This window comes from Ranitomeya variabilis, chromosome 2 (genome assembly GCF_051348905.1).
Source record: "Ranitomeya variabilis isolate aRanVar5 chromosome 2, aRanVar5.hap1, whole genome shotgun sequence".
Taxonomy (NCBI): Eukaryota; Metazoa; Chordata; class Amphibia; order Anura; family Dendrobatidae; genus Ranitomeya; species Ranitomeya variabilis.
Window position 1 is genome coordinate 1,068,539,929 of NC_135233.1, and position 23,726 is coordinate 1,068,563,654.

The 23,726-nt window shown below is 45.4% G+C and overlaps 1 protein-coding gene across 1 annotated transcript in view; it reads left to right on the forward strand.

Moving 5' to 3' along the window:
* The window catches only part of LOC143810203 (adhesion G-protein coupled receptor F3-like), a 157,936-nt gene extending 134,821 nt beyond the window's left edge, over positions 1-23,115 (forward strand). Inside the window, exons 12-14 of the mRNA XM_077293074.1 lie at positions 2,915-2,953; positions 19,475-19,510; positions 22,700-23,115. Of these exons, the coding sequence (XP_077149189.1) occupies positions 2,915-2,953; positions 19,475-19,510; positions 22,700-22,780 (156 nt within the window). The 3' untranslated portion in view covers positions 22,781-23,115. The remainder of the gene's footprint in view (positions 1-2,914; positions 2,954-19,474; positions 19,511-22,699) is intronic.
* The last annotated feature ends 611 nt before the right edge of the window (positions 23,116-23,726 follow it).

Sequence of the window (23,726 nt, forward strand, 5' to 3'; positions counted from 1 at the left end):
AGAACTCGAGCAGGCTGCAGAGCCCTTCCTTAAAGTCAGTGAATGTATGCGACTCCTCAGAGTATCGTGGGAGCCAGGCCGGTCCGGGCAGGTACGGCATAGAGAAGGGCATTATGGCTTTTGTGTTAGCGGCAGCGTCTGATTGGCTGAGGGGAACAGCGGGTTCGGCGGCAACCGGTGGTTGTATTAGGGCCGCGGCTTCGCCCGCTGCGGGGCCCGGAGGTGCCCCTGCGTCCCCGGCTGCGGCCTCTTCCTCCGCTCCTCCCGACTCGGACATGGCTGGCCCTTCCTCCACTAACCTGCAGGAGATCGGAGTTCCTCTTCCGGGATCGGCACGTTACCGCGCTTTCTCGTTCCGCGCTTCTTTTTGGCCGGTCCCGCCCACGAAGCTGAGGCTCCTCCCTCCGCACACTGCGATGGCGAATCGTGGCGGGAACTCCTGGCGGCAATTGTCAACGCACAGTCTTCGCAATAAGTTACAGTCCAAGCACAATAAATCACAGTTCCAATGCACACATGACCTGATTCTTCAGGCTTAAGTAAATCCTGTTCGTGACGCCAAAAATGGAGCGCCCCCACTGCCGCAGGGCCGAGGGGTACCCGGTACCGGGCCTCTGAGTCTCTGTTCTGGGGTTGTCATGGTGGCTAGACCCGGTCCGTGACCCTGCTGAGGGGCGTCCAGTGAAAGGTGGTGGTAAATGGTGGTGATATTGCGGTGCAGTGTAGGTCGTAGTAAATAACGAGGACACCAGGTTGCAGTCTCTTTACCTCTTTACTGAAGGTTTAAGAATCCTCAGTCCATAGCGCTGTCAACAGGGCTGTCAGAGACCGGCCGGTCCAAAGGCACATCAGGAGTTCTCTTTACAGGTGGGAATCAGTGTCTACCTTCTAGCGCTGTGTGTTGTAGTCCTTCCCTGCTGAGCTCCCGGGATAGTCCTCACAACTGAGTCTGTCTGTCTCTGATGTTCGTTCTCTCCGTCCCCCAGATGATATGGTAGGACGCCCCCGTATGACGGGGTAGGCCTGGAGTTCTTCCGGGACCCTAGAGTCGCCCCTCTCCCACAGCTGCCTCCGTTGTCTGCTTAGGTGATTTGTGTGAGACAGCCAACCTATGACTGACTGTCCGGCCGTGGTTTGCAGTAGTACTTAGAGTCTCTTACTTGCTCGGCGTTCCGGCCACCGACTGTTTGCGCCTCAGAAGGATGTTGCCTCGGTCTAACAGCACGACTCCTTCTGGTCCTAATGCCTCTTTTCTGTATTCCCGTTGTTCACTGGTTAGTTCTGCTCTTAGGAGTCTGCCAGGATCCCATCCCTGACAGGTCCTCTCACTAGCTCTTCCCAGTTACTTCTCTCCCTGTCTTCCTGTCCAACCCCCAGTTTTACCAGAGTGTGAGGAGTGGCCTACTAGATAGAACCACCCCCCCTGGTGGCCGGAGTGTGAAGTGTAGTGTGAGTGTTACCTGGTCAGAGAAACTCCTTTAGTGCAATCAGACGTAACATCACTCCCCTTAGTGGCAGAGCGACATTACTGCAACGACCAGGACTCTGGGGCGCTGCAGATGTACCACAGGTCTCAGCAGAATGCAGCACATTCATGACGCGTGCTGAATGCAATTGGGCAAATCATCAAGATCCACTGCTGGCAGCTCCTGTGTAAGCACCGACCAAAGACGTCTCCGATGTCCTCAATGGAAGACAACTCAAAACCTCAGGTTCCATGATTCTGTAGCGCAAGTGAAATTGAAAGTCAAGCTTAAGGCATTATACCATATCTACACAAACCATCAGAAAGCATAAGGAGTTTGCACCACATTGGGCTACAAGCCAGACATCCGGCCAGAGGTATTACATTGACCTCATGCCACCGCTCTTAAAGGCTATCATGGTGCAGAGAATGATGGGAATGGAGGTCTATCCTCTTCCGTGATGAGTCTCATCAATGATAGCAGGAGACAAGTCTGGAGACCACTTGTGAAATGCCAGGAAGAGGCTTTCACAACGGAACATCACACAGGTTAAACCCTGGGATTATGGTGTGGAGTGGAATAATGTACGATAGTTGGATCTTTCTAGTCTTCATTCATCTTCACTACAGGTACACTGATTTGGTTGTGTAACCAGGGTATGACCATTTCATAAAAATGTCCCAGGAGCAATTTTTCAATACAAGAAAGCCAGGCCGCATCATGTTCGTGATGCTGAGAGCAGCCTACATGACCTAAATGTAATGCCATTGCCTGCAGCATCTCCAGACTTGTCTACTATCAAGCACATTGGTCAGTGATTACGCATGGTGCTGCCAGTAGTGGATCTTTATGATTTGCCCAATTACATTCAGAGCAGTGATGCATTCCTTAGACAACCATTATTAACCTAATTAATAGCAGCATCGGCTGTAAGTGCCGGGATTTCTGCATGTGGCTCATACTCCAGACTGAATAAATCGAGAAGTTTTCAAAACTTTGTTTGCATTTTTTCATCAGTAGCATATCAGTAATATGTCTATCCACCTTGTGATTTCCATCATTCCACAACCTTTATTTCTTGGTGTTACAGTTTCATTGTTGAGGAGCATATATCTCCCTAGCATTGAAAGGAAGACCTTAATGGATTGTATGACTTCTTTCCCCAGTTCTCTTGTTGTCTACTAGCTGTGTTTAGTCTGGTACTGCAGCATATTTTTTTCTGTTTTCTATTAGGCCTCTATTCACATCTGTATCATGGTTTCTATTTATAAAGGAAATCACAACACAGTATCGGATCTATAACATGATGTCTACCATCAGACAGACTCCAATGTCTTATTTCTAGAGGACCATCGGTTTCTCACTTACATCCAATGCAGATGTAAACCGAGCTTTAACTATATTATTTTATACATCTGTTATAGTTTAATCTGTATGTATTTTTGCAGGGCTTCTTTATACTTCTAACTTGCATCACAGAAAGAAAGGTAAGTTATTACATTATTAAATTTTATAGATTGGATTGTCTTGAAAAGATTTAGCGTGGGCTTATGTTCAGTCATAAAAGCCCATATACCGTAATAATAATAATAATAATTTATAATAATTTTATTTCTATAGCGCCAACATATTCCGCAGCACTTTACAATTAAGCGGGGACTTGTACAGACAATAAAACAAATATAATGTGACACATCTCAGCAGTTACAGGAGGAGTGAGGGTCCTGCTCGCAAGCTTACAGTCTTCAATGAAATATGGGGACATAAAAGGTAGAACATGGTGTTGTGGTCCAGCCATCATTGTCATAATAAGGGTTTTCATATTAGGCTGCAGGATCTGAACATCAACCAGGATCAGGCTGGTTTCACACTTGCGTTTTGATCTGCATGCGTTTTTGAAAAAACGCATGTGTTGAAAAAACGCATGTAATCGCGGCAAAACGCCGCGTTTTTTAGACGCATGCGGTTTTTTTTGTTTGTTTTTTTTCCATGAAAAAATCAACTAGAAAATCCACTAATAGTAGAATTAGCTAGGGTTAGGGGTAGCTTTTTATTAGAAGAATGTCCTGGTCACCCTAACCCTACCCCTAACCCCTAAACGTAACTGAAATACGTGGCACTGAAATACGTGGCACTGAAATACGTGGCACTGAAATACGCGGCACTGAAATATGTGGAACTGATATACGTGGTACGTGGCACTGAAATACGTGGCACTTAAATATGTGGCACTGAAATACGTGGCACTGAAATACGTGGCACTGAAATACGTGGCACTGAAATACGTGGCACTTAAATACGTGGCACTTAAATATGTGGCACTTAAATACGTGGCACTGAAATACGTGGTACGTGGCACTGAAATACGTGGCACTGAAATACGTGGCACTTAAATATGTGGCACTGAAATACGTGGCACTGAAATACGTGGTACGTGGCACTGAAATACGTGGCACTTAAATATGTGGCACTGAAATGCGTGGCACTGAAATACGTGGCACTGAAATACGTGGTACGTGGCACTGAATACGTGGTACGTGGCACTGAAATACGTGGCACTTAAATATGTGGCACTGAAATACGTGATACGTGGCACTGAAATACGTGATACGTGGCACTGAAATACGTGGCACTGAAATACGTGGCACTGAAATAAGTGATACGTGGCACTGAAATACGTGATACGTGGCACTGAAATACGTGGCACTGAAATACGTGATACGTGGCACTGAAATACGTGGCACTGAAATACGTGGCACTGAAATAAGTGATACGTGGCACTTAAATACGTGGCACTTAAATACGTGGCACTATGACTGTCAGAAAATGTTCATTAAACGGTTAGGGGTGAGGTTAGGGGTAGAGTTAGGGTTAGGGTTTGGATCCCTTTATCACCTTGATGGTGGTGGGTGGCTTTTCAGTCTGTTTTCTGGGTTTTTTCTATAAAAACGCATGCGTTTACATAGACAGCAATGCATTTTCTTGCCGCAAAAAAACGCCGCTAGAAAATACTACAGCGAGTAGAAAAACGTGGTAACTCCAGCTCCGATAGAAACGGCACAAATCTTTATTCATCCAAAATTATTAAAAAAGGAGGATAATCCTTACATATGACGGACAATGGTGTACAAAGCAGAGGATAACGGCAACGCGTTTCGATCAGTAGATCTTACTCATGCCTATGACATATGCAAACTAAGAGATATACATATAGTATTATTCCTCCTATCACAGGATTGCAATTAGTCACATGTTTGATCTTAAGGTCCTGTTCAGACAAAATTTACCTGATTACATGATTGAACAGAAAGGTCCTATAACAACATATTTACAAATAAGATATAAATACATAAAAAACTGTGTGCATTCAGCAGTAATGGTATAAAATTTCATTTCTTTTATTTAAGCCTGCGGGGAAACGGGTATTAAGGTTATATATCCAAAACGCCTCCCTTGTGTGCTTGCAGTTCAGTCCACAATATAATCAAATTAAAAAAATCATAAATAAAAGATTACCTGTTTTGTTTGAAGATGAGACGCTCAATAATATCTTACAAGATGGAGTGAATATAGTGGCGAGAAGAGCCCAAACAATTGGGGACATCATTGCTCCTAGCACATATATGCATAAATCTAAATCGAACACTTGGCTCGAGTGTAAGGGCTTTTTCAAGTGCGGGACTGCAGCTTGCAGTACGTGCGCACACTCTCGTCCTGGGAATACATTTCAAAATTCGGAGAGAAATAAGAGCTATAACATTAATAGTTTTATTAACTGCCATACTAAAAACGTAGTCTACAAAATAGACTGTGAGGCATGCCAAATTTCATACATAGGATGCACAACTAGAAAATTAAAAACTAGAATCACGGAACACCTTAGAGATGCCGGTAATTGTAATGCAATAAGTAGGAATGTTCTATTATTTCTGTTCAATCATGTAATCAGGTAAATTTTGTCTGAACAGGACCTTAAGATCAAACATGTGACTAATTGCAATCCTGTGATAGGAGGAATAATACTATATGTATATCTCTTAGTTTGCATATGTCATAGGCATGAGTAAGATCTACTGATCGAAACGCGTTGCCGTTATCCTCTGCTTTGTACACCATTGTCCGTCATATGTAAGGATTATCCTCCTTTTTTAATAATTTTGGATGAATAAAGATTTGTGCCGTTTCTATCGGAGCTGGAGTTACCACGTTTTTCTACTCGCTGCTGCTTGGCGTCCAGGTCAGGACGAATCTCCGTGCCCTGTCTACAACGGTCTGGTTGGTGAGCTGGCTGCGGCTTTTTTGGCCGCTTTTTTTTCCGAGAAAATACTACAGGTTGCATTTCTGCAAATGAACGCACGCATCAAAAAACGCATGCGTTGCCGACAACGCGTCAAAACGCATGCGAAAAAACGCATGCGTTTTTAATGTTAAGTATAGGAAAAAAGGCATGCTTTTTTTGCGTTTTTTTAGCGCTAAAACGCAGCTTACAAAAACGCAAGTGTGAAACCAGCAGTGCAGTTACCCTGTTCTATTGGGTGCATGGAGGATGTGGAGACAGATGAATAGGAGGGAGCAGATTATGATTAACATTTAAAAAGAGGGGAGAGTAAGGTTAGTGAGGAGAAGTGATAGACATCTAAACATGTGGGTTTTTAAAGCAGGCTTAAAAACATTGGAACTAGATATCAGTCGGATCGTTTGGGGTAGTGCGTTCTAGTAGACTGGGGCAGCACGAGAGAGGCCTTGGAGATGGAGGTGAGAGGTTCAGATTATGGAGGTTGTTAGTCTTAGATCAGTTGCAGAATGAAGAGTATGGGTGTGGGTGATAGAAAGAAATGGAAGAGGAGATATAGGGAGGTGCAGAACTGTGAAGAGCTTTGTGGGTCAGAGAGATGAGTTTATATTGGATTCTGTAGCGAATGGGTAACCAGTGCAATGACTGGAACAGGATGGAGGCATCGGTGAAGCAACTGGACAAAAATGTGACCCTGGCTGCCGCATTCAGGATGGATTGTAGAAGAGAAAGTTTGGTTAGAGGGAGACCGATCAGAAGAGAGTTGCATTAGTACAGTTTCACAAAAGCGATAGTTTTGCAGCTTCAAAGGTGAAAAAAAGTTGGATTCTCGAGATGTTTTTAAGATGCAGGAGACAAGAGCGAGTGAGTGACTGGATCAGGGGCGGACCTACCGCCGGTTCAAGCGGTGCAGCCGCACCGGGGCCCGGAGGTGGAGGGGGGCCCTTGCAGGCAGGGACATACAGGGGCCCGGCTGTCTGCTGCTGCAGTAGATCGGTGCACGGGTGCAGGCCCCGCACTGTATTAGGGTGGTTTCACACTTGCGTTTTTGTAAGCTGCGTTTTAGCACTAAAAAACGCAAAAAACGCATGCGTTTTTTCCCTATACTTAACATTAAAAACACATGCGTTTTTTCGCATGCTTGACGAGTTTTCGGCAACGCATGCGTTTTTGACGCGTGCGTTCATTTGCAGAAATGCAACCTGTAGTATTTTCTAGCGGCGTTTTTTTTGCCGCGAAAAAACGCATGCGTTTTTTCGCGGGAAAAAATGCATTGCTGTCTATGTAAACGCATGCGTTTTTAAGCATATGCGTTTGTTTGCGTTAAAAACGCATGCGTTTTTATAGAAAAACCCCAGAAAACAGACTGAAAAGCCACCCACCACCATCAAGGTGATAAAGGGATCCAAACCCTAACCCTAACTCTACCCCTAACCTCACCCCTAACCGTTTAATGAACATTTTCAGTCATAGTGCCACATATTTAAGTGCCACGTATTTAAGTGCCACGTATCACTTATTTCAGTGCCACGTATTTCAGTGCCACGTATTTCAGTGCCACGTATCACGTATTTCAGTGCCACGTATTTCAGTGCCACGTATCACGTATTTCAGTGCCACATATTTAAGTGCCACATATTTCAGTGCCACGTACCACGTATTCAGTGCCACGTACCACGTATTTCAGTGCCACGTATTTCAGTGCCACGTATTTCAGCGCCACGTACCACGTATTTCAGTGCCACAAATTTAAGTGCCACGTATTTCAGTGCCATGTATTTCAGTGCCACGTATTTAAGTGCCACGTATTTCAGTGCCACGTACCACATATTTCAGTGCCACGTATTTCAGTGCCACGTATTTCAGTGCCACGTATTTCAGTGCCATGTATTTCAGTGCCACGTACCACGTATTTCAGTGCCACGTATTTCAGTGCCACGTATTTAAGCGCCACATATTTCAGTGCCACGTATTTCAGTGCCACGTATTTCAGTGCCACGTACCACGTATTTCAGTGCCACGTATTTCAGTGCCACGTATTTCAGTGCCACGTATTTCAGTGCCACGTACCACGTATTTCAGTGCCACGTATTTCAGTGCCACGTATTTCAGTGCCACGTATTTCAGTGCCATGTATTTCAGTGCCACGTATTTCAGTGCCACGTACCACGTATTTCAGTGCCACGTATTTCAGTGCCACGTATTTCAGTGCCACGTACCACGTATTTCAGTGCCACTATTTCAGTGCCACGTATTTCAGTGCCACGTATTTCAGCGCCACGTATTTCAGTGCCATGTATTTCAGTGCCACGTATTTCAGTGCCACGTATTTCAGTGCCACGTACCACGTATTTCAGTGCCACGTATTTCAGTGCCACGTATTTCAGTGCCACGTATCACGTATTTCAGTGTCACGTATTTCAGTGCCACGTATCACGTATTTCAGTGCCATGTATTTCAGTGCCACGTATTTAAGTGCCACGTATTTCAGTGCCACGTATTTCAGTGCCACGTATTTCAGTGCCATGTATTTCAGTTAATTTTAGGGGTTAGGGTTAGGGGTAGGGCTAGGGTGACCAGGACATTCTTCTAATAAAAAGCTACCCCTAACCCTAGCTAATTCTACTATTAGTGGATTTTCTAGTTGATTTTTTCATGGAAAAAAAAAACGCATGCGTCTAAAAAACGCGGCGTTTTGCCGCGATTACATGCATTTTTTCACCACATGCGTTTTTTCAAAAACGCATGCAGATCAAAACGCAAGTGTGAAACCTAAGGCCATGTGCACACGTTAAGTATTTTTCGCGTTTTTTTCGCGTTTTTTCGCTATAAAAACGTGATAAAAACGCGAAAAAAACGCTTACATATGCCTCCCATTATTTTAAGTCTATTCCGCATTTTTTGTGCAAATGTAGCCTTTTTTTCCGCGAAAAAATCGCATCGCGGAAAAAAAAGCAACATGTTCATTAAAATGCGGGATTGCAGGGGATTCCGCACACCTAGGGGTCCATTGATCTGCTTACTTCCCGCACGGGGCTGTGCCCACGATGCGGGAAGTAAGCAGATTGTGTGCGGTTGGTACCCAGGGTGGAGGAGAGGAGACTCTCCTCCATGCACTGGGCACCATATAAGTGGTCAAAAAATAAGAATTAAAATAAAAAATAGTCCTATACTCACCCTCGATGTCTTCCCGCCTCCACTGCACGCTGTCGCTTCGGTTCCTGTAGCTGGTGTGCGGTGAAAGACCTTGCCGATGACGTCACTGTCCTGTGATTGGTCGTGACCGCTCACGTGACCGTGACGTCACGGAAGGTCCTGCGCGCACAGACCAGCTATAGGAAGAGGAACGGACGCCGCTGAGGAGATGTCTGGGTGAGTATAACCTTTTTTTTTATTTTTTTTATTATTTTTAAACATTCTATCTTTTACTATTGATGCTGCATAGGCTGCATCTATAGTAAAAAGTTGGTCACACTTGTCAAACGCTATGTTTGACAAGTGTGACCAACCTGTCAGTCAGTTTTCCAAGCGATGCTACAGATCGCTTGGAAAACTTTAGCATTCTGCAAGCTAATTACGCTTGCAGAATGCTAAAAAAACGCGAAAAAAACGGAAAAAAACCGCAAAAAAAAAAATGCGGATTTCTTGCAGAAAATTTCCAGTTTTCTTCAGGAAATTTCTGCAAGAAATCCTGAACGTGTGCACATACCCTTAGCACTGTACAAGTGCCGGCTGGCATCTTCCTATTGCAGACACAGCAGGAGCCTGTGTGTCTGCTGATCTGACGTCACCTGCGCGCCGGAGAGGAGAGATGAAGTTTTAGCCATGGGGTCCCGGGCAGGAGGTATGTGACGGGCTTCATCTCACTCCTGCTTTCTTATCTGCTTTCTGTAGAGGATCTCTCTGTACTGTGAGATTTATTGCACCACCTTATAAAGGTACCGTCACATTAAGCGACGCTGCAGCGATAGCGACAACGATGCCGATCGCTGCAGCGTCGCTGTTTGATCGCTGGAGAGCTGTCACACAGACCGCTCTCCAGCGACCAAGGATGCCGAGGTCCCCGGGTAACCAGGGTAAACATCGGGTTGCTAAGTGCAGGGCCGCGCTTAGTAACCCGATGTTTACCCTGGTTACCAGTGTAAAACATCGCTGGTATCGTTGCTTTTGGTGTCAAACACAACGATACACGGCGATCGGACGACCAAATTTATTCAGCGACCAGCGACATCACAGCAGGATCCTGATCGCTGCTGCGTGTCAAACTAAACGATATCGCTAGCGAGGACGCTGCAACGTCACGGATCGCTAGCGATATCGTTTAGTGTGACGGTACCTTAAGTTTACATACAGATAAGGTCCCGGCTCCAGCGTCACCCGATCTGCATGTAAGCTGAAGCTGCAGCAAAAGTCACAGTGATCCTCACCCTGCACTGTGTGACCCTGAGCCCGGCTACAGGACATCCCACATTATATATCAGATATATATTTGTTGTACTATGTGCACATATATAGTGTTATATGCACTGAGCACTGACCAGGCTGCAGGAACTCACATTATAATATAGTATATTGTAATGTGAGTTCCTGCAGCCTGGTCAGTGCTCAGTGCATATAACACTATATATGGGCACATAGTACAGTGCACAGTATATACAGTATGGAGCATCATGTGCGGTCAATATACAGTATGGAGCATCATGTGTGGTCATTATACAGTATGGAGCATCATGTGCGGTCATTATACAGTATGGAGCATTATCTGCGGTCATTATACAGTATGGAGCATCATGTGCGGTCAATATACAGTATGGAGCATCATGTGCGGTCATTATACAGTATGGAGCATCATGTGGGGTCATTATACAGTATGGAGCATCATGTGCGGTCATTATACAGTATGGAGCATCATGTGGGGTCATTATACAGTATGGAGCATCATGTGCGGTCATTATACAGTATGGAGCATCATGTGGGGTCATTATACAGTATGGAGCATCATGTGCGGTCAATATACAGTATGGAGCATCATGTGCGGTCATTATACAGTATGGAGCGTCATGTGCGGTCAATATACAGCATGGAGCATCATGTGCAGTCATTATACAGTATGGAGCATTATCTGCGGTCATTATACAGTATGGGGCATCATGTGGGGTCATTATACAGTATGGAGCATCATGTGCGGTCATTATACAGTATGGAGCATCATGTGCGGTCATTATACAGTATGGAGCATCATGTGCGGTCATTATACAGTATGGAGCATCATGTGCGGTCAATATACAGCATGGAGCATCATGTGCGGTCATTATACAGTATAGAGCATCATGTGGGGTCATTATACAGTATGGAGCATCATGTGCGGTCAATATACAGTATGGAGCATCATGTGCGGTCATTATACAGTATGGAGCGTCATGTGCGGTCAATATACAGCATGGAGCATCATGTGCGGTCATTATACAGTATGGAGCATTATCTGCGGTCATTATACAGTATGGGGCATCATGTGGGGTCATTATACAGTATGGGGCATCATGTGGGGTCATTATACAGTATGGAGCATCATGTGCGGTCATTATACAGTATGGAGCATCATGTGCGGGCATTATACAGTATAGAGCATTATCTGCGGTCATTATACAGTATGGAGCATCATGTGTGGCCATTATACAGTATTGACCATCATATGTGGCCATTATACAGTATGGAGCACTGTGTGGCCATATTTTTTTGTTTATAATTATTCTTTATGAAAGTGTGATCAGCAGTGCTAAATGGGTGTGGTTGGGACGTGCATATGGGTGTGACTAGTTATGAATGGGTGTGGCCAGAGGCGTGGCCTAAAATTTGCCGCGGCGCGCGTTGTGCGCCGCAAGCTTTACCCCTCTTTCCCATCTTCAAAATTTGGGAGGTATGATGCTGGGCAGGGAGGGGGGCCCAGACACATTTCTTGCACAGGGGCCCAAAGCTGTCAGTGTCCGCCACTGGACTGGATATAGGGAATAAAGGAAAGTTTTGTGTCAAATATGACCCCAAGACAGCAAACTTGCTCCTTGGGAGCTATGGTTGCACTACTCAAGCAACATGAGAAGTCGGGTATCGGAAGGGTAATAGAAGAAGAGAGACACAGTTCAGTTTTGGAGAGTTTCAGTTTCAGATAGAGGGAGGACAAGATGCTAGAGATTGCCAACAGTCAATCCCTGTTATTTTGTGTTAAAGAGGGGTGATGTCAGGTTAAAAGGTGTATAATTGTGTGTCATTAGCATAGAGATGATACTGGAAACCAAATCTACTGATGTTTTGACCAATAGGAGCAGTATATAAGGAGAAGAGGACTGGGCCTAGGACTGAGCCTTGAGTAACCTCAATAGTAAGGGGAAGAGTAGAGAAAGAAGAGCTGGCAAAAGATACTGTGAAGGAGAGGTTAGAGAAATAGAAGGAGAACCAATAGAGGACGATGTCCTTGAGGCCGACAGAGCGGTGCATGGTGGGGAGCAGATGGTGATCCACAGTATCGTATGTTGCAGAGAGATCCAAGAGAAACAGCAGGGAGTAGTGACCTTTGGATTTTGATTTCAATAGGTCATTAGAGACTTTAGTAAGGGCAGTTTCAGTAGAGTGTGAAGGGCGGTAACAGATTGTAAAGGGTCGAGAAGAGAGTTTTCTGAACAATAGTGGATGAGACTGGAGTAGACCAAGCGTTCCAGGAGTTTGGAGATAAGAGGAAGATTAGAGACTGGTCTGTAGTTTGCAGCAAAGTTCTGGTCCAGGGATGGCTTTTTAAGTAAAGGGGTACCTGAAGGAAAAGAGTGGTGAAATATTTTAGTTAGGTGGGTAGTGACATCTGGGGAGAGGGACTGAAGGAGTTGTGAGGCAATAAGGTCACTGGTGTAGGTTATAGGGCGAGGAGCCTGGTCACTTGTTCTTCTGCGACAGGCTCAAAGATGGAAAGTGAACTAAAGGTGCGGGTGGAAAAAAGATCCAGGCTCTGATGGGAATGTGCAAAAATGTCTTATTGGATCCACTTCATTGTTTTTGTAGGAAATAAGTGGCCAGATCATCAGTGCTGAGGTTGGTGACGGGGTCCTGTATTTTAGGGTTCAGGAGGGAGTAAAAGGTTTCAAAGAGTTATTTTGGATTGCTGATTAGTGATGTGATGATAGTGGTGAAGTATACTTATTTAGCCAGATGGAGCACAGAGTTTTGAGCACAAAGTACTTATAGTGGATGAAGTCTTCTGTTGAAAGTGATTTCCTACACAGACGCTCGGCACACCTTGAGCAGCGCTGGAGAAATTGTGTTTGCAGCATGTGCCAGGGCTGCTGTTGTAAATGGAGGGTAATTCTGTGTGTAATAGGTGGTGCTTCATCTGGAGCACTCTGCAATGTATTGTTGTAATGTGACAATGCTGAGTCTAGACAGGTGCGGGAGGAGATGGGAGCTAAGGATAACTGTACATTGTTCATAAGCTGCTGGATATTGATGGCATGTAGATTCTGTATTTACGGTAAGTAGGAGTGTCCTGGGTGTGGAGACAGTTCCCGACGGAGACGTAAGGAAGAGTTGGGAGAAGACCAGGTCCAAAGTATTCCCATCTTCATGTGTAGGAAAGTTGGAAAGCTGTGAAAGGCCAAAGGAGGACATTAGAGGCAAAAGATGAGAGGCAGATGGGAAGAGCGGCTCATCAATGGAGATGTTAAAATTCCTCATGAAGAGAGTGGGAATATCACAGGATAGTGCGGCGCGCCCCCACACCGCCGCAGGGCCGAGGGGTACCCGGAGCCGGGCCTCTAGTTCTCAGTCTCGGGGTTGTCACGGTGGCTAGACCCGGTCCGTGGCCCTGTCCGTCAGTGGGGGACGTCCGGTGTAATAGGTGGTAGTAATGGTAGCGATGGAGCGGTGCGGTTGTGGGGTGTAAGTCGCGGTAAATAACGAGGACACCAGGTTGCAGTCTCTTTACCTCTTTACTGGAGATCTCTGAGTCCTCAGTCCAGAACACGGTTCACCAGGCTACGCAAGTCCGGCCGGTCCAATGGCACCTCCAGAGTTCTCCTCTCAGGTGGAAATCTGTGCCTTCCTTCTAGCGCTATGTGTTGTAGTCCTTCCCTGCTGTGCTCACGGAAAGTAACCCCACAACGGTTGTGTCTGTTTCTTAAGTTCCCTCACAACTCGATTTGATGTTCCTCTGTAATCCACCCCTTCCCTGTATTCAGGTTGGAATGGCACCCGTTTGTCAGGTAGGCCTGGAGTTCTTCCGGGACCCTAGAGTCGCCCCTCTCCCGCAATTGCCCCCCAAGACTTCATAGGTGATATGTGGTAGACAGCCCGCCTGAGACCGACTGTCCTGCCGCTGTTTGGAGTATGGCTTGAAGCTGTATTCTAATCCACTCCCTCGGCGTTCCGGCCACCGGTATTGCGCCTCAGCAGGGTGCTGCCTCTTTCAACAAAACCCCTGCTGGTATTCTCCTTCTGCTTGATCTCGTTTCTCACTCAGCACAATCTATCTCGCTTCTAGTCCTTTCTTGAGTCCCGCCGCTTCCAGGAGCCTGCGCGGACCCGTTACGTTCTTTCAATGCCAAGCCTCTGCCAGGATCCCACCCCTGGCAGAGACCCTACAGTCTCTCCCTTCACAACACCCCCTGCCACAGGGTGTTGCTCCGTTCAATCCCGTCAGCGTTCTGTCTAACTTCATGCCTGACCCCCAGTTTACCCACTATGGTGGGGAGTGGCCTAATGAATAGCACCCTTAGCTCCCCCCGGAGGCCCAGCTGTGAAACATATTGGTGTCTGTGATACCTGATTGGAGGAACTCCTTCGGTGCCATCGAACGTACCATGGCTCCCCTTAGCGGCGAAGCCACAGCACTGCAACGACCAGGACTCTGGGGCGCTGCACTCCCCCCTGGTTAAACACAGTACTCCGGGACTGGGAAGAAAACAACAATACAGATTAGCAAAAAGACATACAATTTTGTTGAGTGCAAAACGATAAGTATACTTGAACAGGCTTCCCTTTATGGGAGGTGAGGACACTTTTAACGTTACAAACATGGTCAACATTATAAATTACAGGCTATGCATAACTCCTGTTACCCAACCGGGTATTCTACTTAGTGCAAATTCTGGAACAATAAATTAACATTGCCTTTAAGAAACATACACTCTTAGTTTACCAAAGGCCTTCCTATAATCACATTACAGGGTAAGGTAACTTCACATTCTCCTACTTTGAACCTGCAGGACCGCCTGTCCCTATGGCACCAGACCTACTGCCTCTCCTTTCTTTTACAGGACCGCCCCGTTCAGCCAGGGCCTACTGCCTTTCGCTACTATACATAGTATAGACATAACATTCCTTTCGTTTAAAGAACTCTGAGCCCGCTCTACTCGGCTCCTTTAAGGACTCACTCTCTAACCCCTACGGGTTCGCCTTCTGTCCTTAGTAACAAAGTAACTTTCTATGGGGACGCAGGGTTGACCTTCTATCCTCACCTTCATCATTATTTCCTTACTTTCAGCTATGCAGATCTCTATCTCTACCCCTACGGGCTCTCTGCATCTTTTTTTTCTGCAAAACATTATTTAGATTTCACATTTCAACAAATTCAACACATATAACTTAGCATGTAAAACCGTTACATTTCTTTTTCAAGCTTCATTATCACATTACTGTTCTGCAACAGTATCTTTCTCAAGTTCAATTTCACACATCCCCTTTAAGAGGGGACCAAGTCTTTCTGAGGTAGCTCGTCTTCTCAGCCTACCAGCCCACGCAAAGGTTCCGGTATGGTATCTTCGCAAAGTGTCTTTAACTAGAACCGGTAGGAAAGGTATCTTCACAAAGTGTCTTTGGCTCAAACCAATAGGGCAAATATCTTCGCAAAGTGTCTTTGGCTAAAACCAGTAGGGAGCACCTTTAAGAAGGTGCAAACTATTTACAAAAGAAAGTTCGAATCATGCACAGTCCATGATTTCTGCAGTTTGTGTAACTTGGTGCAAAAACTTCAAGAAAAAGAAAAACAAACAAAGGGGATCCCGGGTCAACAAAGGGATCCATTAACCCTGGACAGGTTTAGCAGCAACTTAAAAGAACAAACAGTAACTATTTACATTTTCATGGTATCGAGGTTTATTCTTCTTCTGGTGGCTTGGGTTCTGGGGCCCCGGTCACTGCAGCGCCAGCATCCGCGGTTCGAACATGCAGATGAACCCGACTGGCCAATTCCGGGGCTGCTACTAGGCGTACCGTTGCGATGGTGACAAGTTCGGGTGCCCCCGGGACCAGGTCTGGGGCTGCAGGTGCCGCAGGTCCAGACATACACCGCCGAACATTCCGTGCATACCACCCAAGTGGGTTCAAGTGGCGGCTGTAGGTCACAGGATCCCCCTTCTGTAACGGTTCTCCGCTTCGGCCACAACAGGGAGCCCTCACGTTACAATGCGCAACGAAAACATCAGTATCCAGTCCCGGCTCGTGTATGAGGCCCCACCCCCTTTTTACATGGTAGGCCAACACAGTGCCCCGCCTTACCGCGTCTCCGTCATCCCATGCCGGGGGGGGTTGTTGTACTTTCGATGGGCCCATCGACTCAGCTCCTTTCCGTCCTTTCCACTGCAGAATCAAGCACTGTCTATATTGCTCCCATGTAAGCACCGCAAGGGTGGACCCGTTCTCCCGGGATCCATCTGCTCTAAACCAGGGGGTGTCCCACCGAAGAACTACTCCATCTAAGCTCACATCCACGGGCTTCCCCACTCCGGTCGACAGCGGTGGCACCATCCTCCCCAGATCATCGGGGGATAGCACCATTAGCCCTGCCGAGATAAGTCGCTCCCTACTGAGATGGAGGTGGGTCATAGAAGCGGGCTCGTGAAGGGGAGCAGGGACGTCGGCCATACCTGCGCCTAATGTGGTTCCATCGGTGTCGCTCTGGTCCGTTAACGAGGACGCTGGAGTCGGCTGCAGCCCGGACCGGGGCTCCTCCAATGGGATGCTCGGACTCCGCTCCGCTTGCTGTGGTTCCTCCTCCTCTAACTCCGAGGTCGGGATTGGTGGACGTAGCTTCGCTGTCGGATCCGCAGGCTTCCGGTCCATCTCCGGTGAAGAAAGGCAGGCCTGAACCGCTTCTTCCTCGCTCAGGCACTCGCCGTTCATCATCGCCACCTGATAGTCGCTGGCAGTGCATGCACCTAACTCCGCCATTTCTCTGAGGTCGGGCTTCTCCGTCACCAGCCTCTCGCCGTTGCATATCAAGGGGTGTTTCTCTTCTGCTTTGGGGCAGGTCATTCCTCTGCAGCCAGAAGTGCAGGGGGCGGTAGCCATTTCTCGCGCCACACTGGGAGTCTCCGCCCATAACACGCCCTCCTTCCCCTTGGGTGTAGCAATGGCGGCGCCTTTTGGCGGGAACTTTTGGCGGCTAATGGCGCAGCACAGTCTTACAATAAAGTACAGTCCAAGCACAACAAATCACAGTCTCTAGGCACACATGACCTGATTCTTCAGGCTTAAGTAGATCCTGTTCGTGACGCCAAGTCTGCGGCGCGCCCCCACACCGCCGCAGGGCCGAGGGGTACCCGGAGCCGGGCCTCTAGTTCTCAGTCTCGGGGTTGTCACGGTGGCTAGACCCGGTCCGTGGCCCTGTCCGTCAGTGGGGGACGTCCGGTGTAATAGGTGGTAGTAATGGTAGCGATGGAGCGGTGCGGTTGTGGGGTGTAAGTCGCGGTAAATAACGAGGACACCAGGTTGCAGTCTCTTTACCTCTTTACTGGAGATCTCTGAGTCCTCAGTCCAGAACACGGTTCACCAGGCTACGCAAGTCCGGCCGGTCCAATGGCACCTCCAGAGTTCTCCTCTCAGGTGGAAATCTGTGCCTTCCTTCTAGCGCTATGTGTTGTAGTCCTTCCCTGCTGTGCTCACGGAAAGTAACCCCACAACGGTTGTGTCTGTTTCTTAAGTTCCCTCACAACTCGATTTGATGTTCCTCTGTAATCCACCCCTTCCCTGTATTCAGGTTGGAATGGCACCCGTTTGTCAGGTAGGCCTGGAGTTCTTCCGGGACCCTAGAGTCGCCCCTCTCCCGCAATTGCCCCCCAAGACTTCATAGGTGATATGTGGTAGACAGCCCGCCTGAGACCGACTGTCCTGCCGCTGTTTGGAGTATGGCTTGAAGCTGTATTCTAATCCACTCCCTCGGCGTTCCGGCCACCGGTATTGCGCCTCAGCAGGGTGCTGCCTCTTTCAACAAAACCCCTGCTGGTATTCTCCTTCTGCTTGATCTCGTTTCTCACTCAGCACAATCTATCTCGCTTCTAGTCCTTTCTTGAGTCCCGCCGCTTCCAGGAGCCTGCGCGGACCCGTTACGTTCTTTCAATGCCAAGCCTCTGCCAGGATCCCACCCCTGGCAGAGACCCTACAGTCTCTCCCTTCACAACACCCCCTGCCACAGGGTGTTGCTCCGTTCAATCCCGTCAGCGTTCTGTCTAACTTCCTGCCTGACCCCCAGTTTACCCACTATGGTGGGGAGTGGCCTAATGAATAGCACCCTTAGCTCCCCCCGGAGGCCCAGCTGTGAAACATATTGGTGTCTGTGATACCTGATTGGAGGAACTCCTTCGGTGCCATCGAACGTACCATGGCTCCCCTTAGCGGCGAAGCCACAGCACTGCAACGACCAGGACTCTGGGGCGCTGCAATAGGAAGTGTGGAAGTCAGGTAGTAAAGTGATCCAGAAACTGACAGGAGGAGCGTGGAGGGCGATACACAATGGCCACTTGCAGAGAGAGGGATTTGAAGAGTCTAACGGTGTGGACTACAAGTTGAAGTTCATATGGTCCAGTAGCTGACAACGCTCCCGAAGGACAACCTATAGTTAACAGAACATGTACACATCCACTATTACAGGGGTTCTCCATTAGTTTTAAAGTTAATCTTAATGGGCCAGGACAGTTTAAGAAAACACCACTGTTCTACACTCTGTACCGTGGCCTCCAGTGGACTTATGACATCAGCTTCCAGCGGGTGGATTGACAACTTTCACATTCCGAACATTTTCTTTCTAGTGGGCAGCTTTCAAATGTCTTCTGCTTTAATTTTTGGCTTCATAATTGTGTCACAGAATGGACTCATTCAAGGATTACGTGGTTTTCTAATGGGCCAGTCCAACCCTAAAATCAAATAATTTATCAGTCATTTTATCGTTGTGTATAATGATAACAGTTTATGATTCAATGAAATTGTACATGGACCAGTTCTTTATAGCTATAAGATGGAAAGTCCCTGAAACTAACTTTCTCTGTTGCCTCCAACATACCCTCCTCAACCCCCATACCATGATTCTCTATAGTTGGGTGTCAAACATTCGACCCATCTGGTAATATTTTCTCTTAGACCTTTTATATAACAAATTCTTAACGAGCTTCCAGCAATTGATCTTTTCAACGTCTAAACTGGATGCCACTAAACAATTGGTCCCTTCCCTTTTCTTAGTGGATTGTTGTATGCCTATGTGAAATCACTCCATATTGAGGTAAATGAGCATTCCAGAAACCTAAATGTCACATCAATCATGGGATTGGCGAGAATTCTACATGACTAAAAATGTAACACTGTTTAATGCCTTATACATGGAGATGAGTAATTCTATATATATTATTTGATGCAACTTCTACTGATATCAGTAATGCAATGTAACTGTGCAATCTACATTTAGGTGCGGGAGGTGCTCTTCAACAAGCGATCGTCATCGGTGAGTCTCGTTTTCTGTTACTATTGTTATTGGGATATTTACCCATATTATTACCCATTATATTCATTGGTTAAAGGAGATGATTTTGAGATTTGTTGAGGTTTTGCTATTGTTGTATCAGATATTGACAATCTCCTGGATTCCAGATTTATATATTTTACCTACAGTGAAGCTGGACAAGAGATAGATTTATCTCCTTGGTGCACATAGAATCGTCTGGACAGGGTATAATTTTACTAAGCCATCACCTGAGTGAATTATCAACAGGGGTCCACAGGTGATACATGTGTAACCTCTGGGGGTCTGATCTTCACCAATCATGAGATTGAGGGTTGAATTAAACATTACTGAGCATGTGCAGCCACTTCCCTATTATCTGTCCAATAATTGTTTATAGATGTCAGGAAATGGGGTAGTTTTTGCACATGCTCAGTAGCACTCTCACATGAACACCTTATTTTGGGATAGGTGGGGCTCTCAGCAGCCAGGCTATAGTACTTTTATGATCTATTCTGTGATAAATGTTGTTTATGGGTCATCTTTTTTAAAATATTTGAACTAGAAAATCCCTTACTTTGACGGTCTATCAAAATCCTGAGATAGTTTCAGTTTCTAGATATTGATCACTTAACAAGCGAGCATGGCCACATGCCCACAAGTTCATGGGTGGGTGTATGAATGTAAGTGCCCTAATACATTCTGGGCATATTTCCAAAACAGCAGACTCGAAATATTGATCTTCCAAAAAGCACCAGTGCCTGTATATTGGTTGAATCTGGTAATGCAGCTAAGCTTTATAGGGATAAGTTGCAGTATTAGACTCAACCTCTGGACAGGGATGGAAATGGCATGGTGTGGCGCGCCCCGACTGCCAAATTCTAAGATGGCTCAAAATTTACCCTCAGGCCCCCAGACCCAATCTCAAATGATTTAGGAAGACCTGAGCTGGAGAATCTCCTTGGGTAACTTGCCAGTGGCAGCTTGAGAGTTCATTGAGTGCTCAGCCAATGACCGGTGAACTGAATAAGGCTACTTTCACACATCAGGTTTTTTGTATCAGGTACAATCCGGCGAATTTAAAAAAAAACGGATCTGTTTTTTTTTTTCCACCGGATCCATTATTTCTCATAGAATTGTATTAGCGCCGGATTGCCCAACGTTTCATCCATTTTTTGCCGGATCCGTCACAAATTAGTTTTCCGGCGGACGGAGAAAACGTCCAGATGAATGTTTTTTCTGTCTGGCGGAAAACCACACAGTGACTTATCCGGCCAAAAACGTATGAATCACAGGTAGAAATGGCCGAATCCGGCGACCGGATCCAGTGTTTTACAGAAGTCATGCATTTTCCATTTTTTGAATCTCTCTCTCTCTCCGGATCAGGAAGTCACTGTATTCCCAGGTGAAAAACAAAACCGGATCCAGCAGAAAAACGGATACATCGCATCAGTTTTTCACTATTTGCGACGGATCCGTTTTTTTTTAAATTAGCTGGATTGTGCCTGAAACAAAAAACCTGATGTGTGAAAGTAGCCTAAGCAAAGCAGTCAGATGTTTCTTTGTTGTCTTGGTTGCTACAGCCAGTTCCTATGTGAGAGGATAAACTTGCTAGAACCGTCCCAAATTTTAAAAAAGTGTCTCCAGTAGAATAAGCACTTATTATGATGCATTTTACTTTTTTTTTTACACTTGTTAAAGCTAGAATTAGGAGTAGACCAAGAGTTAGAGGCTAGGGTTAGGTTTAGGGCTAAGGTAATAAAACACAAAAAATGTAATAAAAAGTGAAAACAATATGACAGTGCAGTTCTCTTCATTGTATGACTTTTATGTTGGATTTCAGCAAAACAAATTTATTATTATATCAGTAATTTCTTAAAATAATAAAAAATACAATATATGAGATCGGGGGACCAAGAAGTCAGTTCTGCACTCAGAGAGTGAAAACAGGATCTTGGGTTATAGGGTGCAAAATGTTTGCCTTAATTCAAAGCGCTGGCAAACTACGGTACACCACTAAAGAGTGGAGGTGTCTTTGTAAGAAAGCCATGTTTTTCTTATTTTGGGAATAATTGTAAAACGCATGACTAATACCTTATACATATCAGATAATCAATGGACGAATAGTCCAGAAAATCTGATACTGATCCTTTGGCTTCTGGACTATTGTGCTGTTACTGTTGTAAAGAGCATATGTGGTAGGGTTAATAGTATATGTATGTTAGCGAATGGATAAAAATTAACCTTTATTAGATACTCTTAAAAGCCAAATAATGGCACACTGAGAAATGGACAAGACAAAAAACTAAGTGATTGGTGCCCTATAATGTATCACAGTGATACATTATATTTAGTATATTGCCATAAAAGACACACCATATTACCATTCATGTATGTATACATACTAGAAAGTGCCATATATTAGATTGGAGCCTTGTCAGTATAAGTTGGCAGCACCAATACCCAACCTATGAAGTTGCCAAATCCTCATGGTAACCCATCCATAAATCTATGGGATACATGTATTTCTCATTTAAACTTCTATGAGTGTTCCCAGATGGGTTAACTTTATGGCACCCTAAAGGGTTAGTATAGATGAGATGTTATAAAAAATGCTGGGATGTATGCGATCACATAAATATATTATTCCCATATGTATGGGTGGATCTCACCGCATTTTCATCATCTCCAGCCTTTCATCTATCACCATCCACCTCGTATCCGACCCTGGTGTATGGGTATTGTGCTCTAGAAAGCGTCATGGCAGCAGCATTCTCCCCTGATGATTCTATAAAGAAGAAACGCATCGGGAGACGCTTTCTAGAGCACGAAATATTGCAGTAACTCTCGTATTTACGGGCTTGATGGCAGTTAGCCTGTGGAAACAATAGCCACGATTATAGATTATAGATTGGAAGCCATTTCAATACCACCAGTGTTGGTTTGTTTGTTACTTGTTGTGTGTTGTCCCCCCTTTTCTGTGAAGTTAATAGGGCACCAATCACTTAGTTTTTCGTCTTGTCCATTTTTCAGTGTGCCATTATTTGGCTTTTAAGAGTACCTAATAAAGGTTAATTTTTATCCAGTCGCTAACATACATTAATTCATTCTGTTGGATAAGTACACCAAGCTTATAACTTAATAGTATATGTGACTACTAATATGCAATTGATGAATATTTTTATTTAACAGCCCACATCCACAACCGCAACCACGATGTCTACATCTGAAGCCCCCAGCAAAATGACGGCCTCAATAAAGAAGAAGAAATGATGAACGGCATGGCAGCTCTTCTCTCCCTTATCTGTTAAATAACTTCAAACAGTAAAGTTAGAAATAAATTACATATAATGTGTATTCTCATCCCAAGAAGTCTTCATTAAGTGTTTTTCATAAAATCAGTGCAATATACAGTATATAAAAAAAAATCTATTTCTATCTGAAAGCCAACAACGAGCTGTTGTTGACAGATATCACTCATCAAAGGAAATACTTTTGTACTAGTCCATGGAGGAAGGGAGGAAGTCTCTGTTTCTTCATGTACTATTATATTGGCACTACCCACTTGTGTATGTGTGTGTAGTCACCAGTGGGAGCTTAGCCGAAATAAAAATCACACCTAGAGGCCAGAGAGGAAGAGTGTAGGAACACAAAACAAGTGTTAATTAGTCTTCAGTCTGTGAATAAAGAAAGTATTATTTTACTCCAATGAGATCTGCATCGTACATTGTGTGTGGTTGAATCATACATTCTGATCTGCAGCTGATCAAGGCCAAGACATGATAGCGGGGGCTGATGTCATTATGGAAAACCCTGACTGGGCTGATCACACGTTTGAAAATCTGCCCACGCGGGGCGGACACTGGCCATGTGATTCTAAAACTAAATCATGTTATGTTTAAATGACCGAGGGTAGAGTTTTGGACTCACAGCCAGTTGTACCATTTTAAATAGAAGTTGCCCATGCATTATCCATCTATCTATCCATCTATCTATCTATCTATCTATCTATCTATCTATCTATCTATCTATCTATCATATATCTCATATCTATTTATCTTTCACTCCCCATTCAGATGAGACTGGTCTGGAACATAGAGAAGTAGGTCATTTAGTGGCTTGGACTATCCATATTAAAAGGTCACCTTGACGTGGTGGGAGGCTTTTGCTCTTATTGGTCAAAACATGCAGAAGAGAAAAGGCATCAAGCTATGTAAAG